Source organism: Vicia villosa, linkage group LG1 (genome assembly GCF_029867415.1).
Source record: "Vicia villosa cultivar HV-30 ecotype Madison, WI linkage group LG1, Vvil1.0, whole genome shotgun sequence".
Classification (NCBI taxonomy): domain Eukaryota; kingdom Viridiplantae; phylum Streptophyta; class Magnoliopsida; order Fabales; family Fabaceae; genus Vicia; species Vicia villosa.
The window spans coordinates 92,235,245-92,251,299 of NC_081180.1; the positions used below are offsets into that span (position 1 = coordinate 92,235,245).

General features: G+C 34.5%; 1 protein-coding gene across 1 annotated transcript; it reads left to right on the forward strand.

Moving 5' to 3' along the window:
- The first annotated feature begins 10,965 nt into the window (after positions 1–10,965).
- LOC131643536 (protein IQ-DOMAIN 23-like) lies at positions 10,966–15,223 on the forward strand. Its single transcript, XM_058913784.1, has 4 exons — positions 10,966–11,609; positions 13,755–13,958; positions 14,120–14,191; positions 14,357–15,223. The coding sequence occupies exons 1-4, from the start codon at positions 11,211–11,213 to the stop codon at positions 14,984–14,986; spliced, it is 1,305 nt and encodes a 434-aa protein (XP_058769767.1). The 5' UTR covers positions 10,966–11,210; the 3' UTR covers positions 14,987–15,223.
- The last annotated feature ends 832 nt before the right edge of the window (positions 15,224–16,055 follow it).

Genomic DNA, 16,055 nt, shown 5'->3' on the forward strand with positions numbered 1-16,055 from the left:
CTTTCTCCTCTTGAAAAATGTTGGGAAATAATACCGCTGAAGAAAAAAATAAATAAGCTTAAAGTAGCTATTTGAGAAGTCCCACATTGCTTAGTATAGTGAAGCAAGGGGGAGACCAAGGCTATATATTGGATTTAAGTTCTTTGTTTTTAGATACACTAGTCAAAAAACACTTTAAGTTTATATTTGATTTTGTTTGTTCTCTTATGCTATTGTATTAGAGTGTTGTGAGATTTAGTTTAAATATTTGCTTTGTAAGAGTGTGGGTGTACTAGGGGATTCGGGTGAGAGTAGAGAAGTCTATGTGAAAATTTTACAACACATAGACTTCTCTACTCTCACCCTAATCCCCTAGTACACTCACACTCTTACAAAAGCATAAGAGAACAAAGAATATCAAAGAGTATCACAACACTCTCACCCCAATCCCCTAGTACACCCACACTCTTACAAAGTAAATATTTAAACTAAATCTCACAACACTCTAATACAAGAGCATAAGAGAACAAAGAATATCAAATATAAGCTTAAAATGCTTTTTGACTAGTGTATCTAAAAACAAAGAGCTTAGGTCCAATATATAGCCTTGGTCTCCCCCTTGCTTCACCACACTAAGCAATGTGAGACTTCTCAAATAGCTACTTTTTATCTTCCTTCTTTATTTAAGAATTTAGGCAACATTAGACATACAATCAACCCCAACAATCTCCACCTTGATTGTAATGGTCTTCAATCTTCATTGTCTACACCGACAATCATAATTCTCATTGTCTATACCGACAAATCAAATTATCATACTCCACCATAAAGAGTACACTACACTTGAAACTATCATCCCAAAATTTTTTCTTCACATCGAAACCTTGCTGAAAGATTATGGTGCAACTGCCATGTTGTCTTTTAGGAAGTTCTTCAGCCATCGATACACACGCCTTGCATCAATGCCAACCAATGCCTGTGTGTTGTTCTGAATCCGCTAGCAATGATTTGTCCTTTTGCATGGTATAGCGGAAATACCATAAGGACACACCTTATCTTCTAAAAAGGATCCTCATCATCTCCTAAAACAAGGGAGACGTTGCTAGCACTTGCCTCAGAGTCTTTTTCAGATACTGTTTCACCTGGACAATTTCTCTTTAAATGCCCAGACTTTCTACACTTCCAGCACACCATATTATTTGCATGGATCTTCTTCCCATTAGCCTCACTTCTAGTTAGCAACGCCGAGTTTGATGAAGTACTTTCATCACTTTTCATCCTCCTTTCTTCAGAAATAATTTTTGTTGCAACTTCTTCAACACTTAACTTTTCTTTCCCATACATCAAAATAGGTTTTAGATGAATATAAGAAGGTGGAAGGGACAAAATAAGCCTTAACGCTTTATCTTCATCATCAATCTCAACTTTAATAGATTCAAGCTCAGAAACAATATTATTCAAAGTACTAAGATGATGAGAGATTTTTGTACCCTCATCCATGCACAAAGTGCGGAATTGCTCCTTTAGCAACAAACGGTTTGAGATGTCCTTTGCCTGATATAACCCTTTGAGCCTTTCCCAGAGTTCCTTGGCTGATGACAGATTCTGCACATTCGCGAAAACATTCTTTTCCAAACACAAACGAATTGCACTTGCCTCTCTCAAATCTAGTTCTTCCCACTTGTCAGCCTCCATGTTGGAAGCGTTTCTTTTTAGCGCCTTGTGTAATCCTGATTGTATCATCACATCCTTGACTTGTACTTTCCACAGGCCAAAGTTGATTCTTCCATCAAACTTCTCTATGTCAAACTTCATAGCACTTGAATAAGACATAGTAGTTGCGCGCAGACTGAAAACCGTGCACCAGGTAGGTTCCCAGGAAAGAGAGGTGGGTCATAACGGACACGCTTAAATACCAAGTCTTTCCTTATCCAGAACCTCCCTAAACAACACTTTCACAATACCACCCCTTCTTCAGCACCTTCACAATATCACAATTCTTTCCTTATGTGGAAGATTAGACAATGCTGCAACCACAGAGAATACTAAGAATTGTGATATCTCATCAAGTCGAAGCTAAGATACCATTGTTGGGAAATAACACAGCTGAAGAAAAAAACTAAATAAACAGAACACAACCAATAACACAAGAATATAACGTGGAAACTCCGAAACCAGAGAAAAACCACGACCGTTGTCTAAATAGACAACCAGAGAATTATTACTACGTGAAAATTTTACAACAAATAGACTTCTCTACTCTCACCCCAATCCTTAGTACACCCACACTTTTACAAAGCAAATATTTAAACTAAATCTCACAACACTCTAATACAAGAGCATAAGAGAACAAAGAAAATCAAATATAAGCTTAAAGTGCTTTTTGACTAGTGTATCTAAAAACAAAGAACTTAGGTCCAATATATAGCCTTGGTCTCCCCCTTGCTTCACCACACTAAGCAATGTGGGACTTCTCAAATAGCTACTTTAAGCTTATATTTGATTTTATCTGTTCTCTTATGCTCTTGTATTAGAGTGTTGTGAGATTTAGTTTAAATATTTGCTTTGTAAGAGTGTGGGTGTACTAGGGGATTGAGGTGAGAGTAGAGAAGTCTATGTGTTGTAAAATTTTCACATAGTAATAAATCTCTGGCTGTCTATTTAGACAATGGTCATGGTTTTTCTCCGGTTTTGGAGTTTCCACGTTATATTCTTGTGTTATTGGTTGTGTTCTGTTTATTTATTTTTTTCTTCAACTGTGTTATTTCCCAACAAAAAAATTGAAATTACCCTTTAAAATAAAAACATTTTAAGGATAATTTTGAGGTGTTTTTATTAAATTTGAGTTGAGACTCAATCACCCGGATAATTTTGAGGTGTTTTTATTAAATTTGAGTTGAGACTCAATCACCCTAGCCAACCTCTGATATTTCATGTATGTTTGCGGGAAGACTGGTTTGGTTGGCATCAATTTTTATGTATGCGGCCTACGCCGAAAGCACACAGTTATTCTTCTTGTATGCTTTGTAGTCACTATTCTTGGCCATGTTGTCAACATAGAGAATTAAAAAAGTTAGCAAGCAAATAATCAAGAATAAACAACTATTTAAGGCATATAACAAACATGAGATTTCCATCATATCCTCATAGTTTGGACCAGTCACTAAAGCATCTATATATTAGTCCTTTATCTTGACTTCATTTGTTTCCCTTTCATCATAAGCGATTTTATGAAAAACACAGAAGAGTTATTGAATCTTCAATACACGTATTCTCGAGTTCATTCCAGTTATCCTCATTAGGAAAAAAACTATGCCTTAGGATTCTCGAAGTGCGACAGAATATAACAGTGTGGGAAGAGTGCTTCGCAAACAGGCACATCAACACCAAGAGGTATCCCCTAACCTACTTTATATATGGCTTGGTGAAATTCGCCGCACAAAATTTGAAGTTTTTAAGAATTTCAGTGAAAATTTCAAATGTCTTAGAAGATTGTTTAAAGGAAATCATCTTTTGAGAAAATGAATCAGACTCTTATATACTATAAAATAAAGATAAGAAGGCTCAAAATAACTCTTGGACGTTTATATAACAACACACAATTTGGAAGGCATGAATCCATATCCAATTGTTAGATGTAAATATGGTGATGCCACCCTATAGTACTCCATAACCCGTTTCTCAAACCTCGAGAAAGGAAAACACACTTTCATTTCCCGAAATACCATATCATACAAGGGAAGAGATGAAGGTATTTAAATAAAGTTTGATCGGAATGATATTGAGTTTCGATAGCCCATTGACTAGGATGCCCACCTATCTCTACGACCATTTCATATGATTGTGTACTTGCAAAAAGTACAAATACGTGACAACCGCTAGATATTAAGGGTTATCATAAGCTTTAGGGTCGTTATGGTATTAAGAGGTAGCTCACGTTAAGTGAGAAGTAACTGTATGTATGTGTTTTTCTGTTCCCTTATCTGTCATGATATTTAGGTATTTATAACCCCCTGGGCCTGGATTCAAATCTCCCTAGGATATAAGAACATCCCAAGAAGTGGGAAGTTTACCCCTAACATTCAAGGGAGCATGGTCCACCTTTCTCATGATTTTTTCTGTGCCATTTCATGGGAAGGACACATCACCCATTTCTAAGCTTAGGTGACTCTAACCCATGGGGGGGGAGGCGAACATTTGACAAAAGGGCGACATATTTGAACAAAGACGATCAATCTAATAAACGAGCGACTAGATATTTTATGTAGACCCTTAGGAACCTTTTACAAATATATTGATACACAGTCCCTCAAGCATGATGGCTTACAAAGGATGAAGTGATTTGATTCATTCTTTCCTATCCAGACTCCTTAGAGGAATCATAAGCGATAAATCCTCAAGGCGAGCTCTAAATACAAAGTACTTGTGAGATTCCCAAACGAGACACGAATTGAGTCCCTCAAAAGGGAGGCTAGTTGAGTCCCTTTGACGCATTTACATGTGTATGAGGGTGTGTCATACATCAGCTAAAAAATCCCAAAGTGTTTGTTGGAAGAAAAAGTGTACGAGGCATTTAATATCATCAATGATGACTTAATATTGTGACGCCTAATTTGACTTATTTCTCGATACATGTTGAAATATGCAAAACCTTTCACATATGACTAAAAACCCAATGACCTTTAATTAACTCTTGTTTGGCTCTCCTATTTAAGGATATGAAAAACCAGTATTTTCATTTTTCCACATACTTTATTGCTAAAGTTTGTAGAACGATCCTCCAACCTTCGATGCCTTCTACATTTCAACGAGCTCAAGTTTGTACTCTACACAGGTATAGGTTTGTCACCCTTGTTCTCTTATTTTATGGTGATTATTAGGGATTTAGATGAGGATGAAAATCTATTTAAACCATCAACTCGTGATGAGTGTATAGCCATATGGAACTATTGCTATATGAATACTAGACATCCCGACGGACTATTGCCTGTATATTAGTAGAACTAAGCATGTTTGGCAATTGTGATAGGTCTCTTAATTTTAATAGTGATAGAAGTAGTGGAAGCGAAGTGATAGTGACTCCTATTTTCGTCCTGTTTTCCCAAAAAAAAAACATGAAGATTATGGCTACCTCTGACCCTAAGCCCAAAGATGTTAGGGAAGTTGGCTCTGTCTACACTAACAAAGTAAATTTTAGTGATGTTGTCTTCTATTGTTGCTCATATAACTCCTGTTAACTATTTCTACTTGCCTTTGTTGCAAAGAGGATGTCTAAGGTTTCCCCTAAGGAAATGAGGGAGCAACTTTCTTGACAGGGAAAATTTCATCAAAAAGGGAAACTATGGTTTATGTGAAAACTTATTTCATGTGTGAAATTTATGCTTGTACTTGTTTATCTTGTTTTTGCATACATGTTTGTATCTAACCATGATATTTGGTGTTATTGTATGCAATATGACGATGTATCGTGAAGCATGTAAGTTTATTTCCCTTCTTGCTGTGTTTATTTACTGGTCAAGTCTTGCTAATCTCGCTAAGCAAGGGAAACGCTCGCTAAGCGAGCAAACCAGTTCCCAATACAAAAATGTGCTTTCATCCTCGCTAAGCGAGGGAAGATCTCTCTAAGCGAGACGGGGGAATTTTGAGGACAAGGACTCTCTGCTTGGCCTTGCTGGAGCGAGAGAGCTCGCTTAGAGCCTCAATAGGGCTTGCCGAGAGAGAGTGAGGAAATATCTCGCTATGAACTCTATGCCTCACCTCTCCTGGCGTTCGTCTAGGACTCGCTAAGCGAGGGTTCTGATGTTTTGAAAAGTGATATGTTTCCCTGTTTCCACCATAAAACGGGATTCGTAGCTTCGATTGATGCAAGGTTAGATGCGTTGGAAAACTATTCTAATACTCTACCTTTTGGTAAAGAGAAACCTTGTTTGTGTTCCAAGTATTGATAGGTTAATCGTAATGAACTTGATGTGTGTTTCATGAATCATGTTATGATGTATATGGATTGGTTGATAATCGAATAAAATAAGTTCTACAATGATGAGTGAAAGTAAACCTAGGATTTATAGCTAGGTGAAGGAAATTAGTAAAGATAAATTAGATTGTGACACTCACTTGTGAAGTATCTCGGTGCATACTCATGAGGAGTGGTTGCTTGAGACGAATCCTCCATCTACGAGAGTGCCAGATGGCATGGATGCGAACAATATTATAATCATGATATAACAAGCTTGTATGGAAACATGTTATGATATTGAGGTTGTATTATAAGTACATGATGAATATAATCACGTTGTAATTGTTGGGACTAGTCGCGTATTCGAAAATAACCTAGACTCGTGCCCTTCCCAATTGAGATGTTTATGTAAAGTAGAACTGGGATATGCGCACCATTGATTCGCATCCTCATAAGCAGGTTTGAGTCCCATAAAGGAACATCGCCTTCTAATGGGTTTGAGTACCATAGAGTAGTGAACATCAAAATGGGTTCCAGTCCCTTAGAAGAAAGATACTCAAAGTGGGTTCGAGTCTTATACGAGTCAAGATTCTTGAAGTGGGTTTGAGTCTCATAGAGAATCTGAATTGACAACTAAACTTCGAATCATATAAAGATTCGAGAACCGTGCCCGTAGCCCTAGACATAGGATTGGTCGGGGAAAGATGCTTTGGTACATTTATGGAAAGTGACTCATTGGGTTAAGTGGACTCAAGTTTACATGTTTTCCATACTAAGCATGAAACCCCTTGAATGCTTAAGCCCTTGTTACAGTGGTGTCAGTGATGCATGAGTAACGTGAAGTGAAATGCTTAAGTTAGAAATTAATAAGAGATCCCTTTAGAGTCGAGTGGACCCATAAGATAGGTAAGTCACTGAGATTATTATCTCACCCCACTATTATTTTTGTTTTTCAGGTAGTTTTGTGCAGGTTAAAGGAAAGAGAAAGCTTTCATGATGATGTTTCGAAGACTTGTGCTTTTGCGATATTCCGTTGTGGACTATATGCTCATTTTTTTATTGTGGATTTTGTACATATGTGGATAATTTGGATCATGTTGTACACATATCTTAGTTTTTGTTTAGGCGCCTTTGTATATCATGTGCCATCATTGTATATTACTAATTTTGGACATGTGTATATAACATTGCCGATAGACACTTATGCTTGTATAAATACCAGTTTGCACTATATATAATGTATATACCTAGATTACGTTATATGTGGGTGTTACAAATAAACATTAAAAGAATTGAACTAAATAAAGTACCTTGCCCTACCAATCATCTTTTGATAAGAAACCTTCTTCTATAAACTTCGTGTTCTCCTCGTCTGGATTGGTCAGACCTTTCTTAGTGAGAATTTTCTCTGATGGCTTTAAGTTTGTCTTTAGACTCACGATGTTCACGCCTATTTTTTTGACCCTCTTTAACTTCAAGCTTTCCACATAGCATTTTTTAGAAATATTCTAGTTCCCCTAATAACACCGACCCGTCCATAAGGGAACATGTACTTCATGCATAAACATAAGATGGATAGGGTGACCCCTTACTAGTTAAAGGCATGTCTCCCTTATATGATGAGGCCGCCTTAAAGGGTGTGGATAACCCTTTTTATCTAATCTCTATCTATGTGTGTAGAGTCATGTCATAACCCCTAAAAAATAGGCAGTCAGCAGTTTCCCCAAGTCATGAGATAGCGGTTACCACCTCTTAGGATTTGCTAAACTCAAGGTTCAAGAGCCTCTATAAATACATTATACCTCAAAGGTAGAAGATAGGTCATAACAATACTCATATCTACACATAAACACGGAGTTTCTCACCTCACGTGAGCTTGCTGTTTCTATAGCCAAAATACCACATAACAAGGCCTATTGCTGCCGCAGGCAAGCCCTCACCACCATCAATTTCTAAGGCCTCTAGTTACCCCCTACCCGCGTAGGGGATACCAAACACTCATTTAATTTTTAACAAGTACGAAATTCTATTTCAAGAGTGTGAAATATTAAGCGTGTGCAGATGAACAAGTCGAACTGATAAGCCATGCCATTGTTATGCCAATTCATACTTGGGGACTATTGTTCTAGATTTGGCAGAAGCCAAATCCACGAAAGATCAGCAAATAGTACTACAAATGATACATTTCATGACAAAGCTTTCATCTCACCCAACAAAAAATCGAGGTATAATTCCAAGGAGCACCATATTTTATTTTAAAAAATAAATAAATACCATACATTCCCTCGATTTTTAAATATAACCGAGGGAAAAAATAATTCAGGACATGCTTCAAATTCCACCAATGAAATTTATGCTTTTATTTCTTTAAAAGTGGTGCATTACTTCTTATTTTATTTTTTATTTGTAAATTAAATGATATATTCTTTCGGTTTCTATAATAAGCGAGGGATTAAATAATCATATTTTACTATAAAAGCACTCATTAATTAAGTTTTACCCTAAACCTAACTTATATGTAGCCTCTCCAAACTCGTACCCATCATTCTTTGGGTTGAATTGCAAGATAGAGAAAATCTTCAAGGTTCTGTGTTGTATGTTGTTCTTCTAAGACTAAATTTGAAAAAAAACATTTTTCCCCTTGTAGTCTATCTCACATAATGGTGTTGATGTTGTTATTGTATTTCGGAATAACCTTCCTATGTTGTCAATTACAGAAAATACTCCATAATTTATTGCTTTCCTCGATTGAAAATATTGAGAAATTTATTTCTAAACATGTTGCAAATTGCAAGCAATTGCAACACACAAAAAATGGTGAATGGTAAAAATTTTGAAAAGGAAACAAGACATGTTAATTTAATTTTTTTGGGTTAATAGTAGTTTACCCCCTGTAATATGAGCGTGTTTCGGTTTACCCCCCACCGTTGCCGAAGGCAGGTTTTGGCAACGTTTTTTTTGAAAAAACTGTTGCCAAAAGGTAGGGAGGGGGGAAAAGCAAAATTCACTAACATTTCAATGGGGTGAATTACTATTAACCCTAATTTTTTTTTATCATTCACCATTTTTTTGATAAAATCAAGGGGAAAGTCCTTATTTTATTTTATTTTTTAATTAAAAAAGAAAAAACCTTTCTGCTCGGTTTTAAAGAAGAACCGATGGGTTTAGTTACTCAGCTACAACAACGAATCTATGCCTTACATTCATAAAGTAATAACGTTCAAGATATTGTCATCACATCAATCCACAAGAAACTTTCTACGTCCACCATTATATATCTTGTGAAAGCATATGCCCTAAAAATATTAATAATAAAATCTAAGAACAGATCTTTAGGAAGGATTGCAACTGCACATTTCCCCCCCCAAAGTTGGTGTTCTTACCTAATAACTTATCTTTTAATTTTATATTATGTATCTAACTTTTTATGTTATGTATCTAACTTTATATCATAAATTGGATGGATGCAAAACTATTGAATTTAAAATAAATGCGCACAAAGGGTATACAAAAAAATCTAGATAACAACGACAATGATGAATCAAATTTGTCAAAATCTAAATTTGTTGTTCTGCAACAATTAGAAACTTTGTATTTTAATAAAAAATTGGTATTTGTAAACAATGTAATCTAATATTGTGTAAACAATGTAATTTGTATCAAAAAAAGAAAACTTTCCCCCTCGGTTTTTGACAGAAATCGAGAGGTGTATGATGTTGGGGATGAAATCTATTTTATTTTATTTTTTATTTAAAAATATGGGTCAGTTTGTTTCTGTTTAGAAAAATGGATTTTTTTCTGTGTATTTTTGAAAATAGATTTTACAAAACCGTTTTTAAAAATCGTACAAGGTTTTTTATATTCATTTTTTCTAAATTGAAACATTACTTTTGACATCCTATAACATAAACAAACATGATTGAAGACCAAAACATAGTGAAAATCACAATTTTTTTTTTCAAAAAGTGGTATTTCAAAATGATTTTCAATAAAATGATGAAATACCTAAAATAACATTTTAAGAATAACTTTTCAAACCAAATTTTCATTTGAAGCTTTTATGAAAAGTTTCTTTGTAATTTTTTTTACACAAAATTATGTAACACTATAAAAATCTTTTATTAAAAAAAAACATCACAAACAGGCCTATAAGCGTGTTTGTTGAATTTCTTCAATGTCCTTAAACACATCTTTGTTGTCCATTTAGTGAGTATCAACACTCAAGACACTATCATAAGTGATATGCGTGAAACCTAAAAGACATCCACTATAAAAGCATTTTGATTATCAAAAATTGATAATGAAAGCATTTGACATGAAAACATTGAATCTTAATGAAACTTGAAAAAGTTCTCTATGATGGATTGCAAGAGTAGAAAAATAGTTGGATTTAAGATTTGTGTTCTTAAATAATCATATAATTGTATATTTATGTTATTTATCTAACCATTTGCATTCGAAGTTAAATGTGTTTTTTTGTAGTAGTGAAGAGGATCGACCCACGAAGTGACAGACCCAAAAGCTTTGTGAAACAAGTCTGACCTTCAGATCGATAAATTAGGATTTGAGAACATCTGTCCCTTGAGATAGGTGTTCCCAACTTAAGGTTCTTAGGACCCAAATCCTAGAAGCCTAATATAAAAGACTAACGAATGTTATATATATTCAAGTACACATGATTCTAACTCTAAACAATTCTTACTTAAGATCATCAATGATTTGAACATCAAAATATTTGCATGTAACCCCGACCTCACCAAAATAAATAAATAAAATCGTTAATGAAATTCACAGTTATGTCTCACTTCACAACTCTTATAATATTTTTGCTTTTCCCTAGAGATTTTTTATGTAAATTTTTTTTCCCTTTTAAGTGAAGTGCATGTCTCTATAAATAACAAAACATTGATCAAACATAAAGACAAGTTTGATTAACAAGGATAATTTTACAATTTAAAAACATTTCATAATTTGAGTACCATATTTTATTCAAATGTTTAAGTAGAAGACTCATTATCATCCACACTTGTCACACTATACACTTTACAAGTAAATTGCGCGTGGGGTTGAACTTGGACTATAAAAAACCATGCTCATGACCGAGTCTCCGACACTCTTCAACTCTAACCCAAGCGTTCACACTTCTTCAACTACTTTCTCATCCTCACTTCTTCACCTTAGCTAAATTCATTTCAAATTTTCCTCGTCAAATCCTTAAACCTTCTTTCTATTTCATTAAAAGTCAAATAACCAATCACCGTCAATGAGTTGAACCATGGGCTTTCTCCGGCGACTCTTTGGCGCCAAAAAACCGGGTCCTCACACCGACGGTTCGTGTACCAAATCCGACAAAGACAACACCAAAAGAAGATGGACCTTCGCCAAACAAAGCAGCAGGAGAAAGTCACTTCCACCACCACAACCGCCACAACCCTCCGGCTTCTCTCAATTTGACCCCTCCGCATCCTTAGATCGGAATAAACATGCAATTGCTGTTGCGGCTGCTACTGCAGCCGTCGCCGAGGCCGCTCTCGCCACAGCACATGCTGCTGCGGAGGTTGTCAGACTGACGAGCAACGGCGTGGGAAGTAGCTCCAAAGCGCGTGGTGGTCAGCCACGGTTGCCGGAGGAAACCGCTGCCGTTAGAATACAGTCAGCTTTCCGCGGTTACTTGGTAAGTATAAATTATATAATCTTTTTACATTTTTGTTTTTCTTTCCGCAATTTACAGCGAAGTCAATTCCCTTTAGAATCATAGTTGGTAGGTACATTTGTTTCCGAGGATTGTGTTTTTGTTCGTTTTTCTCATTAGTTTTTTTTTTTTAAAAAATATTCTCTCTTTATAAAAACAATGTCATGGGATAAATTTCAAATTGTGACTTCAATTTTTATTAATTTTAATATTTCTCATGAAACACACATTCAGTACTCAAAAACAATTAAATGAGATCATAAATTTTATATTTGAGGTTCTTTAGTTCCAATTCACTTCTCAGTACATATTATAGTTATTTCTGCTCAAGAGATTATAGTTTCTGCAATTTCGCACAGAAGGTACCTTCTAATTTTTAGGTAAAAGTCAAATTTTGTGAAAATAAAAAAATAGTCAAATATAGTTAAGATCTATTCAAACGGAACAGAAGACAACTCCTTTTAGTTTTTAATGACAGTTTGACTGTTAAAAATTGTAAATATAGATAATATTGACATACAAAATTTTGTCTATTACTAAATTTTTTTTGTTGATTTATTGAAATATAAAGGATATATATAAATATAAATGCATATTTTAAAACTAGAGTCGGTGTTAAGAGTGTAATTATTCACTACTGATGATGATGTAAAAATAATAATTGTAGCTAATAGCTAGTGAAAGCAAATGGTTCCATAGACAACTGTACTACTGGTCCCCTCCACACTAGAATACAGTTTACCTAGTCAAATCTTGCTTCCTTGCTTAATTCTATCCTATTCATATAGTATTTCATTATTTTTCTTTTTTTTTTTACTAATTTTTTTTTATTTCTTCTATTTATTTTAAAAAGTGTCATTTATTAGAATTTTAGTGAGTAGGAATTCAAATAAAGAAAAAAGAAAAAAAAAGACACCGTGTGAATAGAACAAGAGAGCCGCGCTCCACATATTTGGTTAAAATGTGAGGTGAATTGTATAATGTAAGAGTATGAACAAATATGGGCATAAAACAAGTACTACTAAATATTTTTTTATTTTTAGAAATCGGGTATCCTCTGCATGCAACTGTAGAGACTAATCACTCAAATAGGATAGATCATAATAGGTGTCAAAATTCTTATGCATGCAACTGCAGAGACTAATCAGATAAAATTATAAGAGGTGTCAAAATTCTTCTGCATGCAACTGCAGAGACCAATCCCTCAAATCGGATAGGATCATAATAGGTGCCAAAAAATTTAAATTTAACAAGGCTGCATGCTCAAGGTCGAGATTGAACATAATAAATAATTCCTTTGATCTTTATTATAAAAAAAAACACTTTTAATAACATAGAATAATTAATATTTCTGATCCATATATGGTTTAAATATATTGATTATTCAATATATTGAGAAATAATATTTTTTATAATGTTTTTTTTATGGATATAATTATTATTATTTTTTTAAAATAATATTTTTTATTTATAATAAAAACCAGATGTAGTAATATTTTATATAAGGAAATGTGAAAGTGTTGTGAGGAAGATTCACCCCCTAGACAAAGAGTTATGATAGTTACCTTTAGATGAGGCAACCCAAAAATGGCCCTATTGTGGCCCTTTGCCAACCCATCATCAACCACGTTTAAGGTAATGGCCCCATAGGTAGGGTTGCTATTCCTTAATGTAGTGTCACAATGTAATGACCAAGCTGGTAACCACTTGTTTTGTTTTTGCCTGCGTATGGGGTTTTCTTTCTCATCAAGTCATTTTCTTTGCTTTGCCAATTCAAAAGGTTAAAAACATTCCTTTGTGGGAAAAATAGACTTTTCAACTTACTTTTAGTTTAATGGTTTTCTTATGATTTATAACATTAACGTGAAAAAAAGTAGGTATAGTTAATGTCACTAATTAACATACTATACTATTAGAGGTTGCAATGTGCAATCATTTAACTAATGAACTTTAGCCTTTTGCTACCGAATGTGGGAATTGTTGAAGTTTCCTTGCTTGTCATTTCTTAACTTAAATTAGTAGCTAACTTCTTTATGAAGTTTTCTAAATGATGGCTTATGGTATAATTGTTTCTTTACTCTTAAGAAACCGATTGATTAAATTTTGTTTATGTCGTTAATTTGGTAGGCGAGGAGGGCGTTGAGAGCGCTAAAAGCATTGGTGAAGTTGCAAGCATTGGTTAGGGGCCACATTGTGAGAAAGCAAAGTGCAGATATGCTAAGGCGCATGCAAACATTGGTACGACTTCAGACACAGGCACGCGTGACTCGTGCTCACCACTTGTCATCGGATAATTTGCATTCTTTCAAGTCTTCACTTTCTCACTACCCTGTAAGTACCAAACACTAACATATATTGTGCTTGAGTATGCTGTTTTAGATTGAATTGTGGTTAACATTGAAGTTGAATGATTACTAGTACTAAGAAAATAATCATTTGTGGTTATTAACCTCTTTTTTTTGTATATTTTAAATTTGTGTTCATAATTGCAGGTCCCTGAAGAATATGAGGACCCGCACTCACATCGTGTCTGTACAAAATTTGGTGAATCTTCCATACTCAAGGTACAATACTATTCTTCCCAAGATTAAGCAAGAAAATAGTTATTGTCTTGTTTCCAAACACACTTTTTGTGTTTCCAAAATCACGCGATTCTGTCAAACTCACAGCGATACTAAACATGTAGTTAATTTACCGCGCTTCAATTGATTTTGTTTCTAAACTTGTAGAGATGTAGTTCGAATGCAAATTTTAAGAAGATTGAGTCGGAGAGAAAAAAATTTGGTGCCAACTGGTTAGACCATTGGATGCAAGATAACTCCGGTAACCATGTCAAAGATACTTCATTCAAGAATAAGCATTCTCATGACGATAAAATTGATAAGATTCTCGAAGTAGATACTTGGAAGCCACACGAGTCTCTATTAAAACACTCAACAAAACCTCAAAATCAAACTCCCTCATTCAAGTTTCACAAAGGCAAAGATCAAGAAACACCATCGCGCACGGCTGATAATAGTCCACAAACATTCTCCGCGTCTTCAAAAACCGGAAATAGCGTAAAAAGAGGCACTCCTTTTACGCCTACAAGAAGCGAATGTTCATGGAGTTTCTTAGGTGGTTACTCCGGTTACCCTAATTTCATGGCGAACACCGAATCCTCTAGAGCTAAAGTTCGATCGCAAAGTGCACCAAGACAAAGGCACGAGTTTGAGGGATACAATTACTCTAGAAAACCTTTTCAGGGTCTTTGGGAAGTAGGGTCTACTAATTCAGACCAAGATACTGATTCAAGGAGCAATAGAGTCTCACCTTCTTTGAGCCGTTTCAATAGAATTGGAAGTAACAATTTAAGGTGACACATTGCATGTGTTATGCTTATGTACCAAGACACTTTTTCACAAAAAAGAAAAAAGCAGATATGTTTTCTTTTGTTTGTTTTTTTGTGTGTCAGCTTTTAAAAATGTAACTACTTCGTTTTTCTTACATGTACTCGTGTGTACTAGTCTTTTGTCCATATGCGATCACAATTTACTTTGTTGACTTTTCAAGTGTGGTGATTTGTAAATCATAACTTCGTTTTACTATTTTTCCTATATTGGAATGTGACTAACTAGTGGCTAGCACTTTCATATCAAAGGATGAGTTTTTCCTCCAAAGTGAAAAAAAAAAGTTATACTTTATGTGTCAATTTGATTTAAAGTATTCAAAAAGGTATTGATAAAAGTATTGCTTTATTGCTTTTTCACTTTATATGCAAACAGTACATTTCTTTGCAAATGTATTATTCATGATGGATTAAAGAACTCATTTCTTCTTGGGATCCATGCCTGTATGCTACTGAGTAGTCAATATCGATTAATAACGATCTATCCCGCTATAGCGGAGTGGAGGCTGACTGCTGTAGAAGTAGAAGGAGATTTAACGGTGCAGAACCATATAACGACCGTTATAGGATAAATAGCGGGTAATAGAGACAGAGCAGATTTTTTTACCGCACTTATGAAAATTATACACCACATTGCCACACTTTGAAAAAAAAATCCAATCTACTGTACTATACTTTCCCTTCGTATTCGTCCAGGCATTGGACCAGAACCTAAAAAAAATTTCTCAGAGTTGAAGTTCGTTTTTTTTAATTTCAAATTAATAAATGATTTTGATTTTTTAATATTAATAATTATTTATTCAAATTATTAAATGAATAAAATATAATATTTAATTATTAATTTAATTTTATAATAAAAAATAAATGTAATAATATTTTTTTATTAATGTCATAAATAATTTAAAAAAAAAAACTATTTTTTCTTTGGTTTTTGCTCGACCACGTGACTCCTACGTAATATGAAATGTAATATGATCTTTTTGGTGGTAGTGATGTTGATGACAATGACGCAGATATCGCTCTGCCGTCACAGACTACAA